The sequence below is a fragment of the Micromys minutus genome (assembly GCF_963924665.1).
Source record: "Micromys minutus genome assembly, chromosome: 27".
NCBI classification, from domain to species: Eukaryota; Metazoa; Chordata; class Mammalia; order Rodentia; family Muridae; genus Micromys; species Micromys minutus.
Genome location: NC_137962.1, coordinates 24,024,055 through 24,049,914, shown reverse-complemented (window position 1 = coordinate 24,049,914; position 25,860 = coordinate 24,024,055). Strand labels below are relative to the sequence as shown.

General features: G+C 41.4%; 1 protein-coding gene across 2 annotated transcripts in view; it reads left to right on the top strand.

Annotated features, from left to right (window-relative positions):
- The window catches only part of ARID2 (AT-rich interaction domain 2), a 109,012-nt gene that overhangs the window by 62,558 nt on the left and 20,594 nt on the right, over positions 1 to 25,860 (top strand). For both annotated transcript variants that reach the window (XM_080939382.1, XM_080939381.1), the window contains exons 7-16: positions 320 to 386; positions 480 to 730; positions 1,402 to 1,498; positions 1,579 to 1,788; positions 2,603 to 2,770; positions 6,758 to 6,839; positions 8,523 to 8,657; positions 9,416 to 9,612; positions 9,976 to 12,839; positions 19,333 to 19,481. In XM_080939382.1, coding sequence (XP_080795508.1) covers positions 320 to 386; positions 480 to 730; positions 1,402 to 1,498; positions 1,579 to 1,788; positions 2,603 to 2,770; positions 6,758 to 6,839; positions 8,523 to 8,657; positions 9,416 to 9,612; positions 9,976 to 12,839; positions 19,333 to 19,481 — 4,220 coding nt within the window. The remainder of the gene's footprint in view (positions 1 to 319; positions 387 to 479; positions 731 to 1,401; positions 1,499 to 1,578; positions 1,789 to 2,602; positions 2,771 to 6,757; positions 6,840 to 8,522; positions 8,658 to 9,415; positions 9,613 to 9,975; positions 12,840 to 19,332; positions 19,482 to 25,860) is intronic.

The following is a 25,860-nucleotide window of genomic DNA, read 5'->3' as shown; positions in this document are numbered from 1 at the left end:
TGAGACTGCTAAAGAAATTCTTGATTCCACTTACTTTAATGAAAATAAAGATGTCATTTTTCTCCCCATCAAAATTCCCACAATGTCTTACAAGGTTCTTTGGACCCAGATTAAAAACCATTGGCCTACAAACATTTTATGTAAAGCTATATGAAAAGTGAGTGATTATAGCAAAGCCTTAAGTCTGTAGATTGTAACATTAGTCAGACGAACTGAGAAAAACACCATGGAAATATTATACTTTTATATAATGTGTGATTATCAAAGTATTATAATATCTGTTTTAATTCATCAGCATTTACGTTATTTCTCATTACAGTTTTGGAAAGACATTGTTGATGACCATGAAGTGCGAGACCTCATTTCTGACAGAAACAAGGCTCATGGTAAGTCAGTGCAAGTCACTTTAGGTCACACTCCTAAGGTAACAGTAATAAGGGAAACAGCAAGTTAAGGGATATTTGTATTTTCTGTCATAGAAGATACACCCGGAGAATGGATTTGGGAATCTTTATTTCATCCACCTCGAAAGCTGGGCATTAATGACATCGAAGGACAGCGGGTTCTTCAGATCGCAGTGATTTTGCGAAACCTTTCCTTCGAGGAGAGCAACGTTAAGCTCTTGGCAGCTAATCGCACCTGTCTTCGTTTCCTATTACTCTCTGCACATAGTCATTTTATTTCATTAAGGCAATTAGGCCTTGACACATTAGGAAATATTGCAGCTGAGGTAAGCATGTGGCAGGTCCTTAACCTGGCTTTTCTTTGTATCCACACTTACTTTAAAGTTTGCTACTTGTCTTGGTTAGGGTTTTATTGCTGTCAACAGACACCATGACCAATGCATGTTTTATAAAAGACATTTGATTGGGGCTGGCTTACAGGTTCAGAGGTTCAGTTCAGTCAGTATCCAGGTGAGAACATGGCAGCATCCAGGCAGGCATGGTGCAGGAGGAGCTGAGAATTCTAAATCTTAGTCCAGAGGAAGCCAGGAACAGGCTGAGCATCTTCAGGCAGCTGGAAGTGTCTCCAAGCCCAGCCCCTGAGTGACACAGTTCCTTCAGCAAGGCCACACCTTTTAATAGTGCCACTCCCTGGGCCAAGCATATGCAAGCCATCACAATATTGCAATTTTAAAATGTTGCGTTCTGTATCTTCTTGTATTTGTCAGATTTTAAATGGTTTTTCGTGTGTGTGTGTGTGTGTGTGTGTGTGTGTGTGTGTGTGTGTAGCTAAAAGATAGGGAAGAAGCATACTTTTATGGAAAAACAATTTGAAATGATACTTCAAGTTTAGTGGTAACTGTTCCAGTAACAGGACCTTGTCTTGTTCATTTTTATGAAATTTAAAGTGCAGAGCTTGGGCAGAAGCATAGTGTAATGACATTGTTCTTCCTTCCAGCTTTTACTGGACCCTGTTGATTTCAAAACCACTCATCTGATGTTCCATACTGTTACAAAATGCCTGATGTCAAGGGATAGGTTCTTAAAGATGAGGGGTAAGAACTCAAATATTTTGTTACTGCATGTGAACAAACTATCATTTATTTCAAGCACAAAAATGTGTATGTTTTTGCAGGCATGGAAATCTTGGGAAATCTTTGCAAAGCAGAGGATAATGGTGTTTTGATTTGTGAATATGTGGATCAAGATTCATATAGAGAGATAATTTGTCACCTCACTTTGCCTGATGTGCTGCTCGTGACCTCAACACTAGAGGTGCTATACCTGCTCACTGAAATGGGTGATGTCGCCTGCACAAAGATTGCAAAAGTAGAAAAGAGCATAGGTGAGCCGGCTTAGCACCTGCGGACCAAAGCTCCAGCTTTATTCTTGTTTAGTTTTCGTTTTTTTAACTTTTTTTTTTTTTTTTTTTTTTTTTTTTGTGACAGGGTCTTTTGTAGCCCACTCTAGCTTCAAAGTCACTATATATCCAGTTAGTCTCTCCTGTTCCACCATCTTTTGAGGGCTGGGATCACAGGGGGCACCACCACATCTTTGGTTCACTGCTGGGGATCACCCAGGGCTTTTGCACATGCCTAATTAGCACGCTGTACCAGCTGTAACACACATGATTTTGTAGCTGTCAGAAGTCTATGTTCCTCTCCATATTTCTTGATATATTTCAAATCTAAGCTGGCAGCACTACTGTGCCTGACTCTTCCAGAACTTTCCTTCTCACATGGTCAGTGTCAAGTCTTAAGTGACTGAAGCTGTCTGAGATGCTCCCTTCCGGCTCCACACAGTCTTACTGTGGCACAGCCTTGAAAGTCACCCCTACAGTCTTGCTAGTTTAGGTACATTCACTGAAGCATGCTGTGTCAGCGTTTTGTTCAGAAGCTAAAGTGGTGTTATGTATAAACACTACAATCAAAGGTAATAAAGATTTAGTGTGAAAGTTTATTATTGGGAAACTAAAAGGTGACTTTTCATATCAAGATCCCCAAATCTGAATACATGCCAGAATCACTTTGGAAACATTTAAAAATAGAGACAATCTAGTCTCTGCCTCAGAGATAGTCCTGACATACCGTGATTCACATCCTGGCCTTGTTCTGCAATGCTATTAATGTTGTACCATTAACATCCGTTTTTACTTTCAGACATGCTGGTGTGTCTGGTTTCCATGGACATTCAGATGTTTGGCCCTGATGCACTGGCTGCGGTGAAGCTTGTTGAACATCCCAGCTCCAGTCACCAAGTTTTATCTGAAATTAGGCCACAAGCTATAGAGCAGGTCCAAACCCAGACCCATGTAGTGTCTGGTCCAGGTTAGTGCTTTCAAATGTTCTTTTTCTATATGCTTAAGGGTGTGTAAGACTTAATATTCAGGGCAGATTCAAATGTGCAGTACAAAAAGTCACGTTTTACAGAAAAGTCGGCTAAAAAAAGGCTTATACCTCTGGCTTCATAGCCAGGCTACATTGTAGCTACAGCAAGAAAGGTGAGCACAGAGGGGAAGGGAGGATTAGATGAAACAGGAATCAAGTTTAGTACAATCAAAACATCTGAGGTTTGTACAAGTCGTCAGTGCTCACTGTGAGGTAGTGAGTGAGGCCTGTACATTCCTGAGCAGGTTCACTGTTCATTAGCTTCTCATTCTCTTGAGTGATCAGGGTATGTACTTGGTACCCCTTATATTCTGGGAAATGGGGTATTTTATGTGTGTGAGTATTTTGCATGCATATATGTTTATGTACCATGTGACTGCAGAAGCCAAAACAGGCTCCTTTTACTAGAGTTACAGACGACTGTAAGCCACCATGTGGTTGCTGGGATTGGACCTGAGTCCTGCAGAAGAGCAGCTCATGCAGCCTCTGTCCATCTCTCCAGTCCTCCCTCCATTATTCTTACATGCCACTGCTCAGTAATAGACACACGTGCAGTCTGTGTGTATATGCCTGCATGTGCGTATTATTCTTAACACTTCATGACTCAGTTCTTTTTAATTTATCTAATTATAAGGCAGACCTAATAACTAGCTTTGTCTTTTAGACTTTTTTCTTCTGGTACATTTTAGTTGCCATTTTTTTATTTTAACATGCTCAGCTTTTTTTTTTTTTTTTTTTTTTTGGTCAATTCTCTCTCCTCATTTGTCCCTGCAATCTGTTCGTTGTCTCCAAGGTAGTTTCTTCTTCATTCTTTGACTGGAAATAGTCATCTGCACAACAGTTGTTAGCCTGGAGGTGTGCAGAGTCTCTCTGTGGCTTTTCTTCCTTTGCGTACAGACTCATCAGCATGCCTGCTCTTTGTCAGAGAGCTGCTGACTTCTGAATCTGCTCTGGACAGCAGCTGTTTGCGCTCTCGTTCCAGTGCCTTCAGTGCCTTCTTGGTTTCTCCTTTTCTGTACAAATAAATGCACAAGTTTCTGACCCTCCCTCATAACTCCCAAACAAACAAAAACCTCATAGGGTCAGGCATGGTGGCAAGCAGATCTCTGAGAGTTCAAGGATAGTCTGGCTAGTTTACCAAGTGAGTTTCAGAACAGCCAAAGCTACATACTGAGATTATTTTCCAAGAGGGAGAAAAGCACCTCATTATTCTTAATGTTATCACTATTCAGTTAATCATCTTCCCAAATATCATGATGGTCTTAGTGCTGAAGACTTGGTACTCCTCACACTCAGTCATGGTCTCTATCTCTTCATTCGAACACTGAGTATTAAAACTATATATTCTGTGTATGCAAAGTATGTACTACATGTTACATATTCCATTGTTCACTGTGTTCTTAAGTGTCTGGCACTGTCATACTGTGTGTGCACACTGAACCTACATGCCAGAACTGAACAGATGTACTATGAAAGGCAGTAATGGGGGGGTGTAATTATTAAATAGCAAGTGAGGTGTGGGTATTGACTCACCTGTCATTCCAGAACCAGGGAGGCAGAGGCAGGAAGCTCTTGAATCAAGGCCAGCCTGGGACACTTAGTGTGACCCCTTATGTTTAATTGAGAAAGCTTTAGTCAGTGCATAACAGTTTATCAAAAGAACAGAAAATATTGCCGCTTCTGTGAGTAAAAGAGTGTGTGGAGACTGCAGTCTAACAGCAGAGCTGCTAACTGCACATGGAGTCACACTCTGTTCAGGAGTGCCTTTCATGACCTTTAATCTTAGCATTTCCTTTGACCTCAGCGGATGAACCTAACCTCTGATCCAGGCTTTGGTTTTCATTTGTCTAATGAGTACGGTTGAGTATTAATCCTTGGGTTTTCTCTTAGGCAGTGTCATTGACAGAGGTAGATGGAGACCTCTAGACACCTGACAAACGTGCTTTGAGCTGGAAAGTGCTCAGTCAGTTACTCTTTGTAGGTGGGAACTTTTTCCTCTCAGTTTAATACTGCTCTCTTATGGAATGATCAGCTCTAAACTTTTTGCTCTTTGCTTCATTATTATAAATGCTTTTATCTGTGTTTAGGTCAGCATCTAAATTTCATCATAATTTAAATGATTGCAAAGAGTATATTTTTCTTGATAGCTATTCAACAGACTTTAAAAATAATACCATGTTCTTTAGAGTTATTAGAATTTTTATGGCAAAATGCATTTTTAAATGGATGTGAACTAAGACTGTGGGTCCATAGCATGCACAACCAGTCTTAAAGCCCTGCCAAAAAGTTAAGAGATGCGTACCAGTGTGTGAGACTGTGTAAAGCCCTCCTTAGCTTACCCTCACCCCTGCAGCCTTATAAAACGTAACTGGAGGTCATACAATCCTGATTGAAGTGCTTCCTCATCTCTCTACCAGCACTTGTCAACCGTAAAATACACACTGAACATCTGCTTGCTTCTTTATGACGCTCTTTACAAGTTTTAGTAATAAGTAGTACACCAGACAAGAATAAATATATTCTTCTAAATAATTATTAAGTACAAAGCAAAGTGCTTAGAGGTATTTCCAATGTCCAGGAGCCATTGATATGGTATGTGTGTGAGCACTTGCTGTCTGTTGCTAGAATGGAACCTGCATTAATCCTATCTTGTCTTTTTTATCTGATGACCACTTTCTCCATAGTCACAGTGTATTTCAATTACTTCCTTCTCCCCCTTTTCTCTCCTTCCCACCCTTCAACACTTCTCATCACTCACAGTCCTTTTCCCATTTAAAGAATTGGTTTTGTTGTGATGGAGATTAGCCAGGGCCACCCATGCATTGCAGCTGTGAGGTGGTAAGCTTACTCTTACTGCTCATCTGACAGCTAGAGCTCTCTGCTATTTTTTTCTTTTCTTCCTTTTGGTTAAAATCAAAGAATCATAAAATACATGACTTGTAGCTTCATTTTAAGATAGGTTTTATTTTTTAAAAGGTATTTACAAGGAACTGTTATAAATCATCTTTGCTACTTAACATACTGGTTCAGAGACTTGGGAGTGAGTCCGAATCATGTAATGCCATGCTTGACAGCACAGATTTCTGAGTTCCATATTCTGAATTTCTACTCAGGTGGGACCTGAGAGCTTCCAGTTAGAACAGGCTCCTGTGGAATGCTGATGCTATTGATCACAACCACTGGGCTAGGAACACTGAAGTCGTATTCACAATCGAACATTACTGTATCCCACTGCTTTTGACAGTTATAAAGTGCTTTGTATCATGTGTTTAATTTCATTCTTGTGAAAATCTTATCAGTACAGATTTACTTCGTTTAGTACATGAGAGTGTCTGCCTTAAACCAACCCTTTAAACTTAAAACTGAATTTATTGCTTCCAATGCATTATATAGCTGATCTGACCTTAGCCTGCTTCTTTGTCCACTTATTTATTTATTGGTTGCAGTGCTAGGTTGAATGTAAAGCCTAGCACCTAAGTTAGGCAAGCATGCTAGCACCTAGGAGGTCTCACGGAGATCAGCTGCTTCCTGCAGATCAGCTTCTGTTTTGACCACTTTGTGGCTTGTTTTTTTTTTTCTTTTTTTCTTTTTCTTTTTTATGTGTAGTTACCCACTAAAGAATTGGGGACAATAATAAATATGTAAAGTATTCAATCAATTTCTAAAGATGGGACAAATAGTTTGTATTGTTAGTTGCTAGATTATCCATTTTATTGTTGTTGAATTATGAGGCTAGGCAGACTCTAAAGCATAGCCCCTGATATGGTCATGGTCACTTCGCTTTCTTCCTCTCATCAGTGTGTTCTCAGGTGTCCCGTGCCTTTGTAGAAGGCCCTCTATGAATAAGAAATGGTTCCTTACCGTGAATGTAGCATGAGTTATTGTGTTTCCTTCCTAAGTGCCGTGGCTAACTGTCTTCCTCTTCAGCTTCCAGAGCAGTTGTAGCACAGCACCCTGCTCCCCCTCCAGGAATCGTGGAAATAGACAGTGAGAAGTTCGCTTGTCAGTGGTAAGTGCCTTGTATCTATTAAGGATTTAAAGCAACTGAAAAGAGCCAGATTGAGCAGTCACCCTGAGGCTTGAGTAAGAGTAGATCTGAGTGGAGTCAATTAGTCATGATTTGGAAGAAAAGAATTTATCAGTTTTCTACATTAAAACACCCTAACTGGAATATCATTAAATTTATTTGTCAGCTTGCAGAGTCTGTTAAATTATTTTGTTAATACTAAATTGAACAGTGTTGAGAAAGTAAAATCAGGATTTGTTGTTAAATATTGTCTTTTCTGTTTAGAGCAAAAAAAATTTTTGTTAGTTTTTTGCTTTATGTTTGAGGCAAGTCTTTGTTACGTAGCCCAGGCTGGCTTGGAGCATGGCCTCTCAAGGACAGAACTAACAGGCAGACGGCAGCACACCTGCCTTAAAGCAAACGTTTTATTCAGAGGTGGCTCAGCTTCTCTGTGGTTGGGCGGGAAGTTTAACCAAACGGTAGACAAGCCAGCATGTCCACCTGAAGATGGGCACCTGGACACAGCTCTGTTTCCTTCTTGTCACACCTCTGCCACTGGGTGAGCAAAGCGAATGCAGAGCTGGGAAGGTTCTGTGCTGGGGAGTTGTGCAGGTGTTGTTTATGGGACCACCCGAGTGCTATTGGTCTTCCCTGCAGTTTACAGCGCTGTCCCCAGCTCGGGTCTTGTCACTCTGCACTGTGCTTGGTTGTCTCCACGCCTTGTTCTGTGAGCGCTCCCGGGCTCCAGTGCTTTTCTCTGAGCAGGTTCTGGTTTTAAGTGTCTTGATTTGCTTTCCTTTGCCTTCTCTGCTTTTACACATCCACCTTTTATCCTTGAGTCTCTCCTTCTAATGCCAGTTGTATTTGTTAGCCTTCTACATTGCAACTTAAATGGTATATTTTCTTTTACTCTTGAACTCTGAGACTATAGAGAGGATTGTGAAAGTTGGAAAGAGCACAAACTGCCACCACATAAAACATTTGAGTGTGTGTGCTCGCGTGCTCACACTTCTCGTTCCAGTATGTTCCAGCCACTTTTGACAAGGAGAAAAGGAAATTATTTTATCATTGTTACTATGATTAAATGTATGAGGAAAAAGCCAAGCTAGCCTATTTTATATGAGTTCTGAACAGAGATTTTTATAAGGCTAAGTTGCTCTAAAAAGAAGTGTGTGTTGGCTTGTTAAGTGGCAAATGGAGGTGTTTTGAGATGAGAGTGGTGGTGCCGTGGCACGTCATTGCTTGATGACGTAATGAAGATTCAGTAATTCTTGGCTGAGGGAATTTGATCCAAGGGGCAGAGGAGGAAATAAAGTTTAGTTTTTTCACCATTTTCTTAACCTTGGTGTCCATTCTGTTGCCCATGATTAGGAGTTATTGCAAGACCAGCACATAAGCCACTGGTAACACTGATTCTCAGAGAAGGAACACTTGTTGCTAACAGAGCACTCTTCCTCTCGCTGAGACGTGACTATAGCTTTTTGTTTACAATACTGTAATAAGTCTGGTAAATAATTGTTCTATTCCATTAACTCTGTCTGAAACTTACTGTGTATTCTTAGTACTGACACGAGGTACTGAAACTTGATTAGTTAAAGTAATTATTAATATAACACTTTATCTTTTAATATAGCTAGGCATAGGGTTTTATGGTATATAAAGTCTTTATTTCTTTCTCTTTTTTAGGTTAAATGCTCATTTTGAAGTAAATCCAGATTGTTCAGTCTCTCGGGCAGAAATGTATTCCGAGTATCTCTCAACTTGTAGTAAATTAGCTCGTGGCGGTATCCTCACATCAACTGGGTTTTACAAGTGTCTTAGGTAACGTGCACAACTCTTCAGAGTCTAACTCATGATGTTGGTTCTTGCATACTAGTAGAGAAAACACCACAGGGCTGCTGACTTTTACATCTCCCCTACGTGAAAATTCCTAAGCGTTGGCATTAGTGCAGTGGAGGCTTAGGTTAAAGGCAATTTATAAGTCACTGTGTAGACTCATGAAGAGGTTTGTCAAAAAGAAGTAAAAGAGCAAATTCTCCTTTTTCTCCTATCTACTTTGGCATGTTGAAGTTGTTCTTTTAAGTTTTGAATACCAGTACATAATAAGTATCTGGTCAGAGATGAGACTTTTTGGTACTCTGCTAAACTCATAAATGCTTTTAAACTGGTTATATATGGAATTCTTAAAACTCAATATTAGTAATAAATAATGTGATTTTGTTTTTGTTTTTATCTTATGTATGAGTACACTGTAGCTGTCCTCAGACACACCAGAAGAGGGCATCAGATCCCATTGCAGATGGTTGTGAGCCACCATGTGGTGGCTGGGAATTGAACTCAAAACCTCTGGAAGAGCAGTCAGTGCTCTAAACTTCCGAGCCATTTCTCTAGCCCAAATAATGTTTTTTTTTTTTTTTTAATTAGAGAATTAGTCTTATAGTTTACATTTCCCTTATGCAGAAGGTGACATTGTGATGCAGGGTGGTTTATGCATAGGCAGCAACAGTGTTCTAGGCATGACTGAAGTGGGCTGGTGTTCTTGTGCTGGTTTTCATAATTGAGTATGTGTCATTTTACAGAACAGTTTTTCCAAATCACACAGTGAAGAGAGTGGAAGATTCCAGTAGCAGTGGGCAGGCACACATTCATGTCATAGGAGTGAAACGGAGGGCCCTGCCGCTGCCCATTCAGATGTACTATCAGCAGCAGCCTATTTCCACTCCTGTTGTCCGTGTTGATGCTGTTGCTGACGTATCTCCAGCTCCTTCACCTGCAGGTATGTATTTTAAATTTTAATATTTATTCATTTTATTCAGAGGCAAGCCTTGGCTATACCACCCATGTTGGCTTCAAACTTGGGATCCTCCTGAAAGCTAGGATTATAGACCACATACTCAAGTTTATAAATGTTTTAAATATTGCTAGTGTATAACCAGAATTTAAGTATATGTTATATATATCAAGTGATAACCTGGTTCTGTACTTTCTACAGTGTTTCTCTTGGCTGTCTTCATCCTTATATGTCTCTTCTTTCTTGGCATTAATTTTCTTTCACTCTTCCCTTGTATTAAATAAGATATTAAGATATCTGGTGTCTTGCAGTCATTTACTTGTAACTTTTCTTTTCCCATATATCCAGGAATCCCTCACGGAACACAGGCTATAGGAAATCATTTTCAGAGGACTCCTGTCACCAATCAATCTTCAAATTTGACTGCAACACAAATGTCTTTTCCAGTACAAGGCGTTCATACTGTGGCACAGACTGTTTCTAGAATTCCACCAAATCCTTCAGTTCATACCCACCAGCAACAAAACTCTCCAGTGACTGTCATTCAGAACAAAGCTCCAATTCCTTGTGACGTCGTTAAGGCAACAGTAATCCAGAACTCTGTGCCCCAGACAGCTGTTCCTGTGAGTATCGCTGTTGGAGGAGGGCCTGCACAGAGTTCTGTGGCTCAGAATCATAGTGCAGGGCCACAGCCTGTTGCAGTTGTAAATTCTCAGACATTGCTTCACCATCCCTCTGTGATGCCACAACCATCTCCACTACACACAGTGGTGCCAGGACAGATCCCTTCAGGCACCCCTGTCACAGTGATCCAGCAAACTGTACCACAGAGTCATATATTTGGACGAGTACAGAACATACCAGCATGCACGTCTACAGTTTCACAGGGTCAACAGCTAATCACCACATCACCACAACCTATGCACACTTCATCTCAACAGACAGCAGCTGGTAGCCAGCCACAAGACACTGTCATCATAGCACCCCCACAGTATGTAACCACGTCTGCATCCAATATCGTCTCGGCAACTTCAGTTCAGAATTTCCAGGTAGCTACGGGACAGGTCGTTACCATAGCTGGTGTTCCAAGTCCACAACCCTCCAGGGTAGGATTCCAGAACATTGCACCCAAGCCACTTCCTTCTCAGCAGGTTTCATCGACAGTAGCACAGCAACCTCTTCAGCAACCACAGCAGCCAACCCAGCAAAGTGTAGTGATTGTAAGCCAGCCAGCTCAACAAGGTCAAACGTATGCACCAGCCATTCACCAAATTGTTCTTGCTAACCCAGCAGCTCTCCCAGCTGGTCAGACAGTTCAGCTTACTGGACAACCAAACATAACTCCATCTTCTTCCCCATCACCTGTCCCGGCTACTAATAACCAAGTCCCTACTGCCATGTCATCTTCTTCTACCCTTCAGTCACAGGGACCACCTCCTACTGTCAGTCAGATGCTTTCTGTGAAGAGGCAGCAACAGCAGCAGCATTCACCAGCACCGCCAGCACAGCAGGTACAGGTACAAGTTCAACAGCCACAGCAAGTACAGGTGCAAGTTCAGCCTCAGCAAACAAGTACAGGAGTTGGTCAGCCTACTTCCAACGAGTCTAGTCTGATAAAACAGCTGCTGCTTCCAAAGCGGGGTCCTTCCACTCCAGGGGGTAAGCTTATCCTCCCAGCCCCACAGATTCCTCCCCCAAACAATGCAAGAGCTCCTAGCCCTCAGGTGGTCTATCAAGTGGCCAATAACCAAGCAGCTGGTTTTGGAGTGCAGGGGCAAACTCCGGCTCAGCAGCTATTGGTTGGGCAGCAAAATGTTCAGTTGGTCCAAAGTGCAATGCCACCCGCAGCGGGAGTGCAAACAGTACCCATTTCGAACTTACAAATATTGCCGGGTCCGCTGATCTCAAACAGCCCAGCAACTATTTTCCAAGGGACTTCTGGCAACCAGGTAACTATAACAGTTGTGCCAAATACCAGTTTTGCAACTGCGACTGTGAGTCAGGGAAATGCAGCTCAGCTCATTGCTCCAGCCGGTATTAGCATGAGCGGAGCGCAGGCAGGAGCTGGACTTCAGGTGCAGACGCTTCCAGCCGGACAATCAGCGTGTGCCACTGCTGCCCCCCCATTCAAAGGCGATAAGATAATTTGCCAAAAGGAGGAGGAAGCAAAGGAAGCAACAGGTCTACATGTTCATGAACGGAAAATTGAGGTCATGGAGAATCCTTCCTGCCGACGAGGAACCACAAACACCAGCAATGGGGATACAAGTGAAAGTGAAATCCAGGTGGGAAGTCTTTTGAACGGGAGAAAGTATAGTGACTCGAGTCTACCTCCTTCAAACTCAGGGAAACTTCAGAGTGAGACTAACCAGTGCTCACTAATCAGCAATGGGCCATCATTGGAATTAGGTGAGAACGGAGCATCTGGAAAACAGAACTCAGAACCAGTGGACATGCAGGATATCAAAAGTGATCTGAAAAAAACCCTCGTTAATGGAATCTGTGATTTTGATAAAGGAGATGGTTCTCATTTAAGCAAAAACATTCCAAATCACAAAACTTCTAATCATGTAGGAAATGGTGAGATATCTCCAGTAGAACCGCAAGGGACTTCGGATGCCACTCAGCAAGATACTGCCAAAGGTGACCAACTAGAAAGAGTTTCTAATGGACCTGTGTTAACTCTGGGTGGGTCACCGTCCACAAGCAGTATGCAAGAACCCTCAAGTGTGGCGACACAGCCGTTCAGTGGTACTGACTTGCCTAACGGACCTGTAGCTTCAAGTTTGAATTCAGATGTGCCTCAGCAACGCCCAAGTGTAGTTGTCTCACCACATTCTACAGCCCCTGTCATACAGGGGCATCAAGTCATAGCAGCTCCTCACTCAGGATCTAGAGGGACCGCTTCTGCTCTGTCATCTGATGCTCGGTCTACAAATGGCACAGCTGAGTGCAAAACTGTAAAAAGGCCAGCAGAGGATAACGATAGGGAAGCCGTCCCAGGAATTCCAAATAAAGTCGGGGTTAGAATTGTTACAATCAGTGACCCCAACAATGCTGGCTGCAGTGCAACCATGGTTGCAGTACCAGCAGGAGCGGATCCAAGCACTGTAGCTAAAGTAGCAATAGAAAGTGCTGCTCAGCAGAAGCAGCAGCAGCAGCAGCAGCAGCAGCAGCATCCACCACCCTATGTGCAGAGTGTGGTCCCTCAGGTAAGTCACCAAAATGGCATCTGTACACATGAAGGCTAAAGGAATTGCTTATGTCTCGACCTAATCAGTTGTGGTGTCAGGTCATATGTATTCAAGACTTTCCTGCTCTTCGTTCATGAAACATTTTTTCAGCTCTAGCATTCAAGATAAGGGTTCTTTGAGGTTTTGTATGTAATTTCACCTTCCGTGGCAGATGTTGTCCCGGGCAGTAATGCCCACTGATTGTTTATTTCCACATTTTTGACATTTTCACTTAAATGATATAATGATGAATACAAAGTAGACATTCAATAACTTAAATTTTTACACATGTGAACTTAGCAATTCATCTTGAGTAGGTATGTCTGATTGATTTTTCTCTTAAGAGACTGTTAGAAATCTAAATAAAATGATAGTGAACCAAACTACATTCAAGAAGAACTCTAATATTATGGAGTTATTTCATTTCTCTTCATTTTGTGTGTTGTTAATCTTGAATTTGGGTGGCAGTCCATAGATAGCTCAGTTGCTAGCCAAGAAGACCAGTGATGGTGGCTGCCATTAGGGCTCCAGACTAAAGCCTTCTCAGGGACTCTTCACTAACCGACCCTGTTAGCATAAGACTGTTAGCCTGGGCTGGAGGTGAGGACTGAATGCTGAATAAATAACACATCCAGGGTCATCGCCCATGAGGTGGTGCCAAGACTGAAGCCTGGTTCAGTCTGAAGCCAACTCTTAATTTATGAGCTTTGCACTCCTGTTGTAATCAGTTGCTCTGTACAATTGTAGAAAACAGGCTTTTTCTTACATTGTAATCATTTGACCTATTGTGTATAAGATGTTAGTGTTACTAGATAATTTTTAGGGCACAAATACAAAAACTCTAAATATATTAGTTACATGCAGATGGCTTGGACCATTAAAATCATATACCTTTTTGCCAATCTGAAAAATTATGTACCAACCTGACACTAATTCCCTTTGAGAACCCAGCTCGTTTAGAAAACAGCAGACAAAACAAAACCTCCCTTCTGAGCTGAGAGGGCAGCAGAGTGGCAGAGCCTGGGTCAGTTCTCCTGCCCTGCTCCTGGCCACATCCTGCATCTCCAAAGCTGATACTTGGTTGCAAGGAAACAGGTGAAATAAGCAGGAGGTGTATGAAAATGGAAAACCCAAAAAAACAAAGCCCACAACAACAACTGGGTTCCTTTGCGTGTTAAATGGGGTAAGCTAGTGCTTGCCACACACATGGCCGTCTGTAATGGTGCAGGTCTCCTTGAGCTCCACATAGAAGATGGAGCACCTGCAGGGGCAGGTGTCTGGGACAGACTTTACCAACAAAGGCCAGGGTTGAAAGTAGCTCTCTAGTTGTTGGGCCGTCTTAAGAGTCTGCTGGCTTGTAGGGAAGTCCTCTCTCTTAGCCCAGGCTCTTTACTTCCATTTACACTTGGTTGCATTTAGAGGCCTTGGTTTAATGACACTTTATTCACTGTCTGAATGGTAGTCTGCAGATACAAGACAGTATTTTTAATAGTCTACAGGGTCCAAGAGAGAGTGTTTTTTAATAGTATTTTTAATGTTTTCTTTGATTATGATTCTATGATTATACATGATATTTTGTCGCGCGCCCCACGTCCCGCCGGCAGGAATAGGCTTGCAACAACAGGATTCTTCTGCTAACAACTTTTATTGTGCAACACTCTGAGCAGGGGACTCCCGTGGAAGGAAAATGCACTGCTTAACTGGAAATACAGAATTTTTAAACTTGTACCTGTTTCTAGGCAGAGTTCTTTATTTACAGCTGCTCTTATAAAATCTGTAATATTTGCAAGTTCCAAATGCAGCTTCTAGAGTATTATTTCCAGATGGCCTACTCTCTGCATTTTCCATGAATTGATATCTGTTAGAAGCAAAGCAAACAAGCCCACATTAACATATTTACAGGTAAAAATGATCCACAGATTAGAAACTTAAAAATAAATATTCGTTTGTTCTTTTTTCTCCCAGCATCATGCAAAACACGTTTATATGTTTGTTGTTTATCTGTTAATCCCATGATCTGATATCTTGCATTTTCTTTGTTTTGTTTTTCTATTTTGAGACAGGGTCTCACTATGTAGGTCCAGAACTCACTATATAGACCAAGCTGGCTTTGTACTTGTAGGTAATTGCCTTCCTTCTCCTTCCTACTGGAAAATGTGTGCCACCATGCCCAGCTTTCAGGACCTTGTTAAATTGTTTTCTATAAAAATAGTTTACTTATTTTGTGCCATTTACATGTTTTGTGTCTCTCACATGTTGTGTGTGGTCCTACTTCCCTTTTCTCACTGATACCTCTTTAATGTGGTAGAGTGCACTGTTTTTTACTTCTTTACCTTTTGCTCTCTTCCTAGCTTGGCTTTGGTTTGGTTTGGTTTCTGAGACAGTATCTTACTGTACAACCTCAGCTGGCCTTAAACTCCAAAGCCTGTTGCCCAAGTTCCTGAGAGATGGGTTTATAAACTACCGGGCTCAGTTTGTTCTTTCCTCTGAGGAGCTTGAGAAGTCGCCTCATCCCATCAAAAGGGGAAGGAAGCTTTAGCCTTTAGGACAGCACACCTAGTGTTATTGTGGAAAGTCATTTTAACAAGTCACAGCGATGACATTCCCATGTTTGCTTGTTTGTTTTAAACTGTAGTGTAATTGCATATCACTGTAACTAAGAGAGGCTCTACCCGGGAGCCTAAGCTTTGTTTTTATTGTATGCTTACGTGCTCTTACAAAGCAGGGCTGACAGAGAAGCACACTTAGACGTACTGAGAGTCAAGCGTTTAGTGGAAGCTGAAGAAGCCCCTGCCCAGGTGCTTCCGACCAAGACTTACAAATTTCATAATTTTGAGGTATTTTAATATATCTTCTGTACACACATGTCGTACACACACGTGTGCATGTGTATGTGCTTCAGCAGTCACAGGAGTTGAGTTGTCCAGTCCCTGACCATCCTGCTCTCCTCCATTACAACACAGACAGAATGTTTCAGGTTCTCTGTCTTACTCACAGTTTTTAACACTAACACATGGAAGGAATTTAAGAATGTCATATCAAAGGATTATCAATGGTATCTACAAATGTTAGCCATAATATGCTCTTGAGCAGACAATAAAGGAAGCAAAATTATAGTTTAATAAAGTAAAGTGTATTGTTTCTATTCATGGACATTTTTGTTAATTTTATATTATGAAGCAGATTACAATTTTTTTATGGTCCTTGTGTTGTATTAATTTTGCTGCTTGGTTGTAAGCTTTTTCCACATTGATCATCTGAAAAAACCCCTGGTTTGTCTCGGTAATGAATGATAACACAATATTTCTCCAGACCTAACCACGTACAGTATTTACTGAAGCTTCTTGTATCTGTGTCTGAGGACTGGCTGTGGCTAGTTTTTCATGTTTACTGAAAATGATAGGAAACCAGTTTTAGATTCTTGTGGAAAAGCCCTTTCAGTATTGGTATTGGTATTGGTATTGGTATTGGTATTGGTATTGGTATTATTTACTCTGTGAGTGCCTCGTGTGTGTCTATGTACTGTGTTCTGCCCGGACGCCATAGGCACTGGACCTCCTGGAACTGGAGTCAGAATGGTTGTGAGCTTCCTTGTGGGTGCTAGAGATTGAACCCTGGTCTTCTGGAAGAACATCTCTTCCACTCCTAACCCCTAAGACCTAATTCTTTAAACATTAATTTACTTAGTATTTTAAAATATATATGTATATTTCTGGAAAGACAGTGTCTTTCAGATATTTGTCATATTTTGCTATTTTGGATTCCTCTGTTCCTTCTACCTGTCCCTCCCTTCAAAACAAACATTTCATTTCACTACATTTCAGTTTTATTTCTTTTAAATGGATACATGAAACTGTAATCCCAAATTGTACTTGACACTGTGCAGTGGCTTCTGCTTGATCCCTTAAATTAAGCCAGTTTATATTCCAGGTTCTCCACCCAGTTTTCTTTTTAAGAGAGTGTGTTGTGCTTAAGTTTATTTGAATTAGGATTCTAAAATGATCACTTTGCATTTGATTAATATGGTTTTATTCATAATCCACAGCTTAGACTAACTTCAGACATCCTTTCCATGTTCCTTGTTAACATTTGAGACTAAATGTCACATGATGTGTTGTCTCGGTGACCCAGTAAGACTTTCAGAATCATCAAAAAGATAAAAGTCCTGGCATTTGTGCAAGTCAAACAAGGCTTTATACACACACTGGACAGACAGTAAAGCTCACATTTAAATGGCAGTAATGTCCAAACCAGGAAAACTTGTTAACCTCATCAGGTGCTTCCTTTAAGTAAATTTTAGTATATTGTAATTTCTCACTCTTGAGATTTATACTTGGCAAGTATACTGAATACAAATACTTCTCAGTTATTGAATTCACAATTTCCCGTTCAGAGCTCTTGTTTTAAGGAAGCGATTTGACTGTTTTATTAACTCATTGAGAGACATATGTATGGGTCTCTGAACTCAAAACCAATGTTTTTCTTCTGGATTTCTCTGTTACAATGGTAATAGTAGCGTTTATAACGGGATGAGATTCTAGGCACTTGGTGTCTGGTTTCATTTCATCATTCAGATTGTATTTCCTATACTTACAAAAGGAGAAAACCAAGGATCATGGAAAGTAATGAGGCTGCTTTTTCAATACAAGCTGTTGAAAAGGGGCACATTGAAGGTTAAGGGCTGGGAAGGGGACTCAGCACATAAGACCATGAAAACCATGGCTCCCCAGAGTTGTCCTCTGCCACACGCACAGACACAATTGGTGAACTTTTGTTTAAAAAGCAGACTAAAGAGGTATGTCCTGCCCTGATGTGTTGAGCTGGAAGGTCACCGTGTCATCTCTGGCCCACTCTGCTGTTTCAGAAATGACAACCCATCTCAGAAGCAACTTGAGCTACTTTCTAGAGTAGTCTCCCCCTGAGCTTAGAACACAGTGTTTCTGCTTGTTTTCTTTTTCCTGTGTCCCATTCTGGCCTCCAACTCATAGCTGAAGATGACCTTGAATTTCTGATCAGCTGCTTCTACTCCCAAGTGCCAGGGTTAAAGGCATGTAATCCCCACGGTAGAGCACTTGCTAGCATGAGAGGGACCCTAGGTTAGAGCCTCAGCCTCCCAGGGTAGCCCACTACCACCCCGGCTTCCTGTGTGAAATCAACCCCAGGGCTCAACTCATGACTTCTCATTTCTGTCTTATTTTTTATTTGTTTGTACCAATTTATAGCCTCATGTGTTTTTGTTTTGGCTTAGAAAAGGAATTTTGGTTTTAATCTTAGGGACCCAGCACTTTTAGTACTTGCTGTCCTGTGCTGATGTCACCAAGAAGTGAACACACACACTGTCTTCCCAAACTTTTAACAATTCTTGACTTCTGTAAGAAATTTAACATGTTTTCTTTTCAGGTATTTCAAGAAAATGTATGACCTAAAGATCTTTAGGGTACGCTATCAGTGTTTTCTAAAGTAAAGGCATATGATACAGACCATAGCAAAGGTTCTGTCTAAAGAACTGTGTGTCTGCTTGATGCCAGTGTGACCATCAAGGCTATACCTATGCCTGGCATGATGGCATGTGCCTGCGGTCTTAGCATCTGAGAGGTGCCGCCAGGATGATGTGTTCCAAGTTAGCCTGGGCTACATGGCAGTTCAAGACCATGCCTAGCCTGGGGAAAGTTCTGGCCTAGATCCCCAGGGCAAACTACAAACTGAGTATCCAGAAAGATTAGGTTGGGAGAGACTTTACTCTGAATTATTTACTATTTTTGATACTTTCCTTTCGTGGTTGTGTTCATCATTGCTAACTCTGACCTGAGGTTTGTTGTGATTCATTTTGTGTCACTGATGAGATCTAATGGAAAAGAGTTAGTCAAAGCAGTCATTTGTAGCTGATCTGTTGTTGATGGGGCAAGTATATCATATGGGTTTGTTTTCATTTCAAACAGTAATTGAGTTGCTTCTTACTAAATTCTGAATTTGAATAATATAGGCTGCTGTTCATGCCTGCCAGTTCCATGTCCATGAATTTATAACCTGAGTCTAAAATAGCAAAGAAACCCTTGTTCTTTACTGAGCGTGAGCTGGACAGTGCAGGCAGCAGCTGTTTGTATTTATCCGCACTGGTTGAGTTCCTGTATGGCATCTAGAAGTGACTTAGTGTACAGGCAGGTGTGCACACTGATAAACAAGTAGATTGTCATTTATGCACAGATCTTAATATCCATGGGGAGTCTGGAACCAAGCCCTTACAGATGTCAAGAGATAACACAATAAATAATATTGCTTCTGTGGTTACACATTTTAAAAGGAGCATACTTCCTAACTTTTTTGTAAAGGTCATCTTGTTGAATGTAATCATTAGTGTAAGATTACAGAGTGTAAGCGTTTTCTATTAGAACTGTGTATCTGTCAGTAGTGACCGTAGAGTGAATGCTGTTCTCCATGTCATGTCCCAACCTCTGTTTGTGCTTTTTCACAGAACACTCCTGTGCCACCTTCACCAGCTGTGCAAGTGCAGGGCCAGCCTAGCAGTTCTCAGCCCTCTCCAGTCAGTGCGTCCAGTCAGCACGCAGAGCCAGTGAGAAAACCTGGGCAGAACTTCATGTGTCTGTGGCAGTCTTGTAAAAAGTAAATGGCTGTTTATTTGTTATACAGAAGCGTACTTTGTTTTAGAGTGCTTTCATATTTAAATTCCCATCATATGTAGTTTGTAACATTGTATTTTCTGAAACCAATAACTTGTAATGAAACGCCTTTTACGTTCAGAGTTATACTTACCTGGAACAAGAGGCATGCTTCAGCTAAAAGGTTTGTATCAGTGGTTCTGAAGGACTTTATTGCTTACTGCTAGTAATTTTAATCTGTTAAGAGCCTGGTTTTAAGTCGGCCATGCTGGTACACCTTAATCCCAGCACTCAGGAAACAGAAACAGGCAGATCTCTGGATTGGAGGCCAACTTGGTCTACATAGCAAGTTCCAGCCCAGCCACGGCTGCATAATGAAGCCCTGTCTCTTAAAGGGGTGGGAGGTCATTATAGAGTGACACGTGTGGTCGTTCCTTTCTGTACTCAGTGAGACAGTAGAATTGCCGAGGGTTTGAGGCCAGCCTGTGCTACAGTGAGAAATGTTACCTTAAAAGATTACGTATTTAAGGTTAATACAATGGCAGCTGTATTACTTTTTTTTTTTTTACTAATTTATTAATTATTAAGTAATCACTAAAATTATTAAGAAGTAATATTTAGAAAATTGATTTTGTCCTTAATTTTGAAAATTGTTCTTGAAGTCATGCCATCCAATAATTTAGACATATAAATAGCAAACAGAACTGAACTTGCTGTGTGTGTGCACACATACCTGTGTGGTGTATGCATGATGCATGTGAGTGACCCAGGCACTTGCCATTTCAGTTAGGCTAGCTGAGAACTCTGAGAGATGCCGGCCTAAATGTGGCTTTATGTGGCTCAGTCAGGGCCGTCTCCTGGTGTTTGTGCCGCAAGCACGCAGCATGCAGCACACTGACCATCTATCTTCTAGTCCCAGGGCTCGCTCACTTTGTTCCTTCTGTGATGCTGGCTGTGGAGCACAGGGCTTTGCATTCCCTGAGCAAGTATTGGAACTGCTTGTATAGACGTTGAACAAAAATGTGTCTTTCCATCAACAGAGCTGAGTCAAAGCCCTTTGCCTTCAGTCACCACTTGAGAACTATAAGCACTGGTTTTAATAGGAAAGTGGTTTTCATTTCTTAGAGACAGAGATTTCATTTTCATAGCTCAATATAATTATATTAGCTCTTTATTTTATTAGAGATAATTGTATTTGTTAATCTTATATACAGGGTTTTTGTATGATCGTGAACCTTCTTCACAGCTGGGGATTGTTAGTAGCATGTAAAGCCAGTGCTTATCAAACTTCAGTCTCAACACAGCAATGGTACATGTATCTTGACCAGTGGCTTTGTTTTTTATTTTTGTTTGTTTTGTTCTTTTCAATGAGAAAAATGAATAAAATACAGATTCACCCATGTTAGTAAGGGTAAGTATTGTTTCTACTTGTGTGTGTCTGTAGTACATGTGTATGTACTTCATCATAATGTAAAAATTCCAGAGAAACTTTCTAGATTATTTCTTTTTGTCAGTTTCTTCTGGCTGAAAGAGAGGTGGTACTTAGGGCCTTGCACATTGCTAAACAAGGACTCTGCCTCTGGGCTATACCACCAGACCCACCCTCCCTCCTTCTCTCCTCTCTTTTTCTTTCTCTCTCTCTCTCTCTCTCTCTCTCTCTCTCTCTCTCTCTCTCTCTCTCTCTCTCTCTCTATTATTTTAGTTTGTGTTGTAAGTCAATTTGACATTTTGTTTACCAGTGTCTATATATTGATTTGTTGTCAATTTCTGTTGGCAGAGTGGGCAGTCTATTAAAGCTGATTGCTGACGTTTTAAGAATTTAAGAGTGGGATTGGGGATTTAGCTCAGTAACAGTGAGTTTTAGGCCTTGGCCTCAGTCCTTAATTTGGGGGTTTGGTTAATAAAAGAAGTTTAAAAGGAACTGCTTTGGATGAGATTCTTAGAATGTGTCAGCCACAACAACAGAGGATTCTGGAGGATTTAATGAGCCTGTATATGCACCATTGCCCATCTAGTTAATATGATTCATGTTACATAATTTCAATATATGGCATTTGTTCTGATTGAGACATATTCAAAATTGCTTCTTAAAGAGTGTCACTTTTTTCAGGCTGTCTTTTTATTTTTAACTTCTCATTAATAAGTTCAACTTGATTGTACAAATACTTATTAGCTATGTTTTAGTGTAAGGTTCATATGGTAAGCACTACAGGTACAAAGATATTTCCAACCTTGGAGGTGTGATTCATACCCCAGAGCAAATACATGACAGCCCAAGTGCTGTGAAAGACCAGTCATGCGCTGTCAGCAGCACAGCGCACAGTGAGTGTAACCAACCCTAGGACCGTTAGGAAGTTTTACATTAGACTGTATATGTGAGTTGAGTCTAGAGGAAGAGACTTCACCTTTGTCAGAATGAATGACAGTCAGACTGAGTAATTACAGAAGGAGCAGACTGCGAAGGAGCTCAAGAGAGCAAGGAAACAAGGGGAAAAGCAGAGCTGTTCTTTTTCAGACTTTTCTACTGTATTTAGAACCAAAATTCTGTAGTTCCTGTTGTAAATGCCCGCCCAGTATCCTTAGTGGAGATGCCTGTGCACCTCCATCCCCAAGGGTTAGACGTGACAGAGTGTGTGCTCGGTGTGTGTGGCAGTGCTTCTCCATCGTGCAGCCGTGTGTTCTTGGACATGGCCATCCACCAGAGTGTGATCAGCTTATCAGGGACAACTTTGTTTTTAATTGTTTTTAACACATGAGAGTCTTACCCACATGTATGACATGTCCAGCACAACATGCATGCCTAGTGCCCGGTGTAACCAGAAACAGGGTATCAGATGCCCTAGAAAATGGAGTTAAAGACAACTGAGTTACCATGTGAGTGCTGGGAATCAAAGACAAGTCCTTGGAAACAGCAAGAAATGCTCTTAGCCACTGAGTCATCTCTTCCCTCTTGGAATCAACATTCTTAAAACAACATTAACAACAACGGGCTCCTCACCTCCCAGCAACTGTCTGCTGCCAGCAGCTGCTCAGCTGGAGGTGGAACTTGATGCTTATCTCTCGTTTCCATGATGACGTGTGGTCGTGTGTGAGACTGCATGGGCTTCTGTATGCAGTCACAGTCACTATGGGCTCATGCGCTCAGCTGCCCTGCTGTGTCTGGAGGACAAGATTTCCTTGCAGTCATCCTTCACCTCTGGTCTTAGAGTATTTCTGTCCCCTCTTCTGCAATGATCACTGAGCCATGGGAGTAGAGGATGTGCTAAAGATGTCCCAGTCTCCTGTTCTCTGCATTTTGACCAGTTTGTGAGTTTACATGTTAATCCCAATCTATTGAAAGTACAAATTTCAGTGGTGAGGGTTAGACACACCCTAGTCTGGGGTGTAATGAGAAGACATTGAGAAATCCATTAAATACTGTGTCCAATAGTAATTATCTCCCTAGAGCCTGTGGCCTGTGATAGCAGTGTAAGTTTCATCTTGGGGAACAGGACTTAAATCCATGCAGAATGAGGTTGGTTGTTACTGTGGCACCCATGGCGCTGACACCCAAAGAGGCATTTCTTTCTTAGATGTAGATAGATGGGTAGGGCTCCTCTAGTGACACTGGTTATCTTGTCCTGATTGCTTCTGCTCTGCTGGTTATTGACTCCATTCCTTTAGTAATTAGAGACCTGTACAGGTCAGTTTCTGTGTCAGGCTGTCTTTGAATAACTACTGGTCAATTTGTGAGCATGGAAATAGAATACCGTGTGTGTGTGTGTGTGTGTGTGTGTGTGTGTGTGTGTGTGTGTGTGTGTGTGTTCGTGCAAGTGTGCATATACACATATGCCACAAAGCAAGTATGGAGATGAGAAGGCAGCTTAACAAGAGCCAGTTTTCTCCGTCGTGTGGATTTGGGGCATTGAACTCAGGACCTCAGGCTTGGCAGCAAGAGTTCTTACCCACTGAGCCGCCTTACCGGCCCTACTTTATAATGTCATTTCTAATATTAGTGGTTTATATTGTCTTTTTATTACGTATTTTTGGCTTGGGTGTCTGTATTCTGTTGGTCACTCAGAAGTACACACTGAAGCTGCGAACAAGCCCTTGCACTGGTTAGTCTTTCCTGGGACTTCCTTGTTTCATTTCTTCTCTTTCTGCGGTGATGTTTCCCCTTCCGTTTGGTTTTCCTACTTTCTTGGAATAGATGTTAACTTACTGATTTTACATCTGTAAGTTCACTTGGTCTTTCTAAATTTTACTTTTGCTGTATTTCTCAAACTTTGAAATTGTATTTTCATTTAGTTCAAAATATTGAAGCATGTCATTCAAATATCCAAATACTTGGTTTTTACCAGCTGTTACAGTTCATCTTACTTCTTGACAGAGTTGCAGGATTCCCCCAGCTTGGTCTGAGCTCAGAGATCTGAGCCACACTAGCTTAGCATCAGGCATTATGGTAATACTCTTCAAATGGTGCTTTTCTAAGCCTATGCAAGAGTCTGTAAGACGGAGAATCACAGGACATTCTGCTGATAGTTTACTGATAACTAGAACTAGTCTCATGAGTTTTCCTAAGGGCAACACTGATTACATATGATGCCACTGTGGGCAGCATTAATTTGAGAAGTATATGCTATCCAACCCTTCACTAGCTCTGCACGTAGAAAAAAGTTTCTGAGAAAAGCCTAACCTACTACCACAGGTGCCAGTGTGCTTTGGCTAGTTGGTTGGTTGGTTGGTTTCTTTTTCCCATTAATTTTTTCATTAATTTATTTATTCACTTTACATCCCAGCCCCTCTCAGTCCCATCACACACGGCTATGCCATCCCCCCATCCCCTTCTATGGTAAGGGGACAGCCCATCCTGGCTATCAACCCACCCTGGCAAATCAAGTCTTGGCAGTATTAGGTGCATCCTCTCTCACTGAGGCCAGACAAGTGAGGGGAATGGGATCCAGAGGCAGGCACCAGATTCAGGGACAGCCACTGTTCCAGTTGTGGAGGGACCCATAAGAAGACCAAGCTGCACATCTGCATGTATACACGGGATGAAAGACCATTCTTTCACGTTGAGTTCCAAAGAGCCATTACTTTAATATTTACCAAATATCAAACTGTTCATATAACACAAATTGCTGAAGTTAATACATCTCTCAGTGTCAAATATTTAAAATGTTGCAAATATCATTTCATAGGTTGGGAATCTAGCCTATAATTTACTAATATTTATTTATTCCTTGGAAGAGTATGCATAGAATACAGACAGTTATCAACCATTGCTATCTCTTTGTTTGCTTGCCTGCTTGCTCTGCTTCTCTGTGTGAAGTACTGGCTGTCACTTCATCAGCTGGCTCTGCCTCTGCCTCCCAGCTGCTGGGATTAAAGATTTGCTATGAAGCCTGGCTATTACTAATCTCTTAATCCTAGTTTGTTTCCAAAATTTTTGCCAGCATGACAAAAGTATAGTTTCAGAAATACTGAATATAAAAATATGCCTTAGTTTATTTCTTGTAATATATTTCTGCATATTAAGTTATGTTAGGGGAGAAAATTCAGCGTTTAGTGTTATGTATTTGTACCTAATTTGAGATCCCAGCTCTAGTACTTAGCTATCTTACATGATTCAGAAATGGTGTTGGAAAGCCCATTTTTAGTATAAAGTGTGGTTGCAATTGTGCCTGTGTGTACTGAGCAGTGTTGGGACCAAAGGTCCCCCTCCTGTGAGGGTTTTTCAAGGACACTGTGATACGCACAGTGCGATGTGTCCATGTAGGGTTCCACTTAGATCACTCAGATGCCTCACTTCCATCATGAATATGCTCACAGTTCCCTCACCTGAGGCTCAGAGCACATTTCAGAAGAAAGGGTAGAAAGGCCCGGGAGTGTGCTGTGCAATTGTATCTCTGTAGAGTGTTGAGCTATGTGTATAAAATCCCAACAAGACTCTCTGAGCATGCTAGGCATGCCAAAGTGGACAGGGAAAAAAAAAGTCCATGAGGCCTCCACCCTACACAGAGAACTCTAGGCAACTACGGACGCTGAGAGGGGCGCGAATATCCAATGCCAAATACACAGGTGTGTCTGTATAATTAACATTATATGGACTAAACTGGTCATGTTTAGGAATGTATATGGATGGGTGGATGGATGGATGGATGGATGGATGGATGGATGGATGGATGGATGGATATTTGTGTTGGAAATTTCTTGTTCAGACTTCCCTAAGCAATTGACTGTCATTTGGAAGCGCAAGCTGAACTAAACCTCACCAAATTGCCTAGGTCATGGTGTTTCCATTGTCACAGCAATGGAAACCGAACGAGTTGGTACCAGGATAGTGGGGTATTGCTGTGGCAGACCTGACCCTGGAAAGGATTGTGGAAAAACTTTGGAACTTT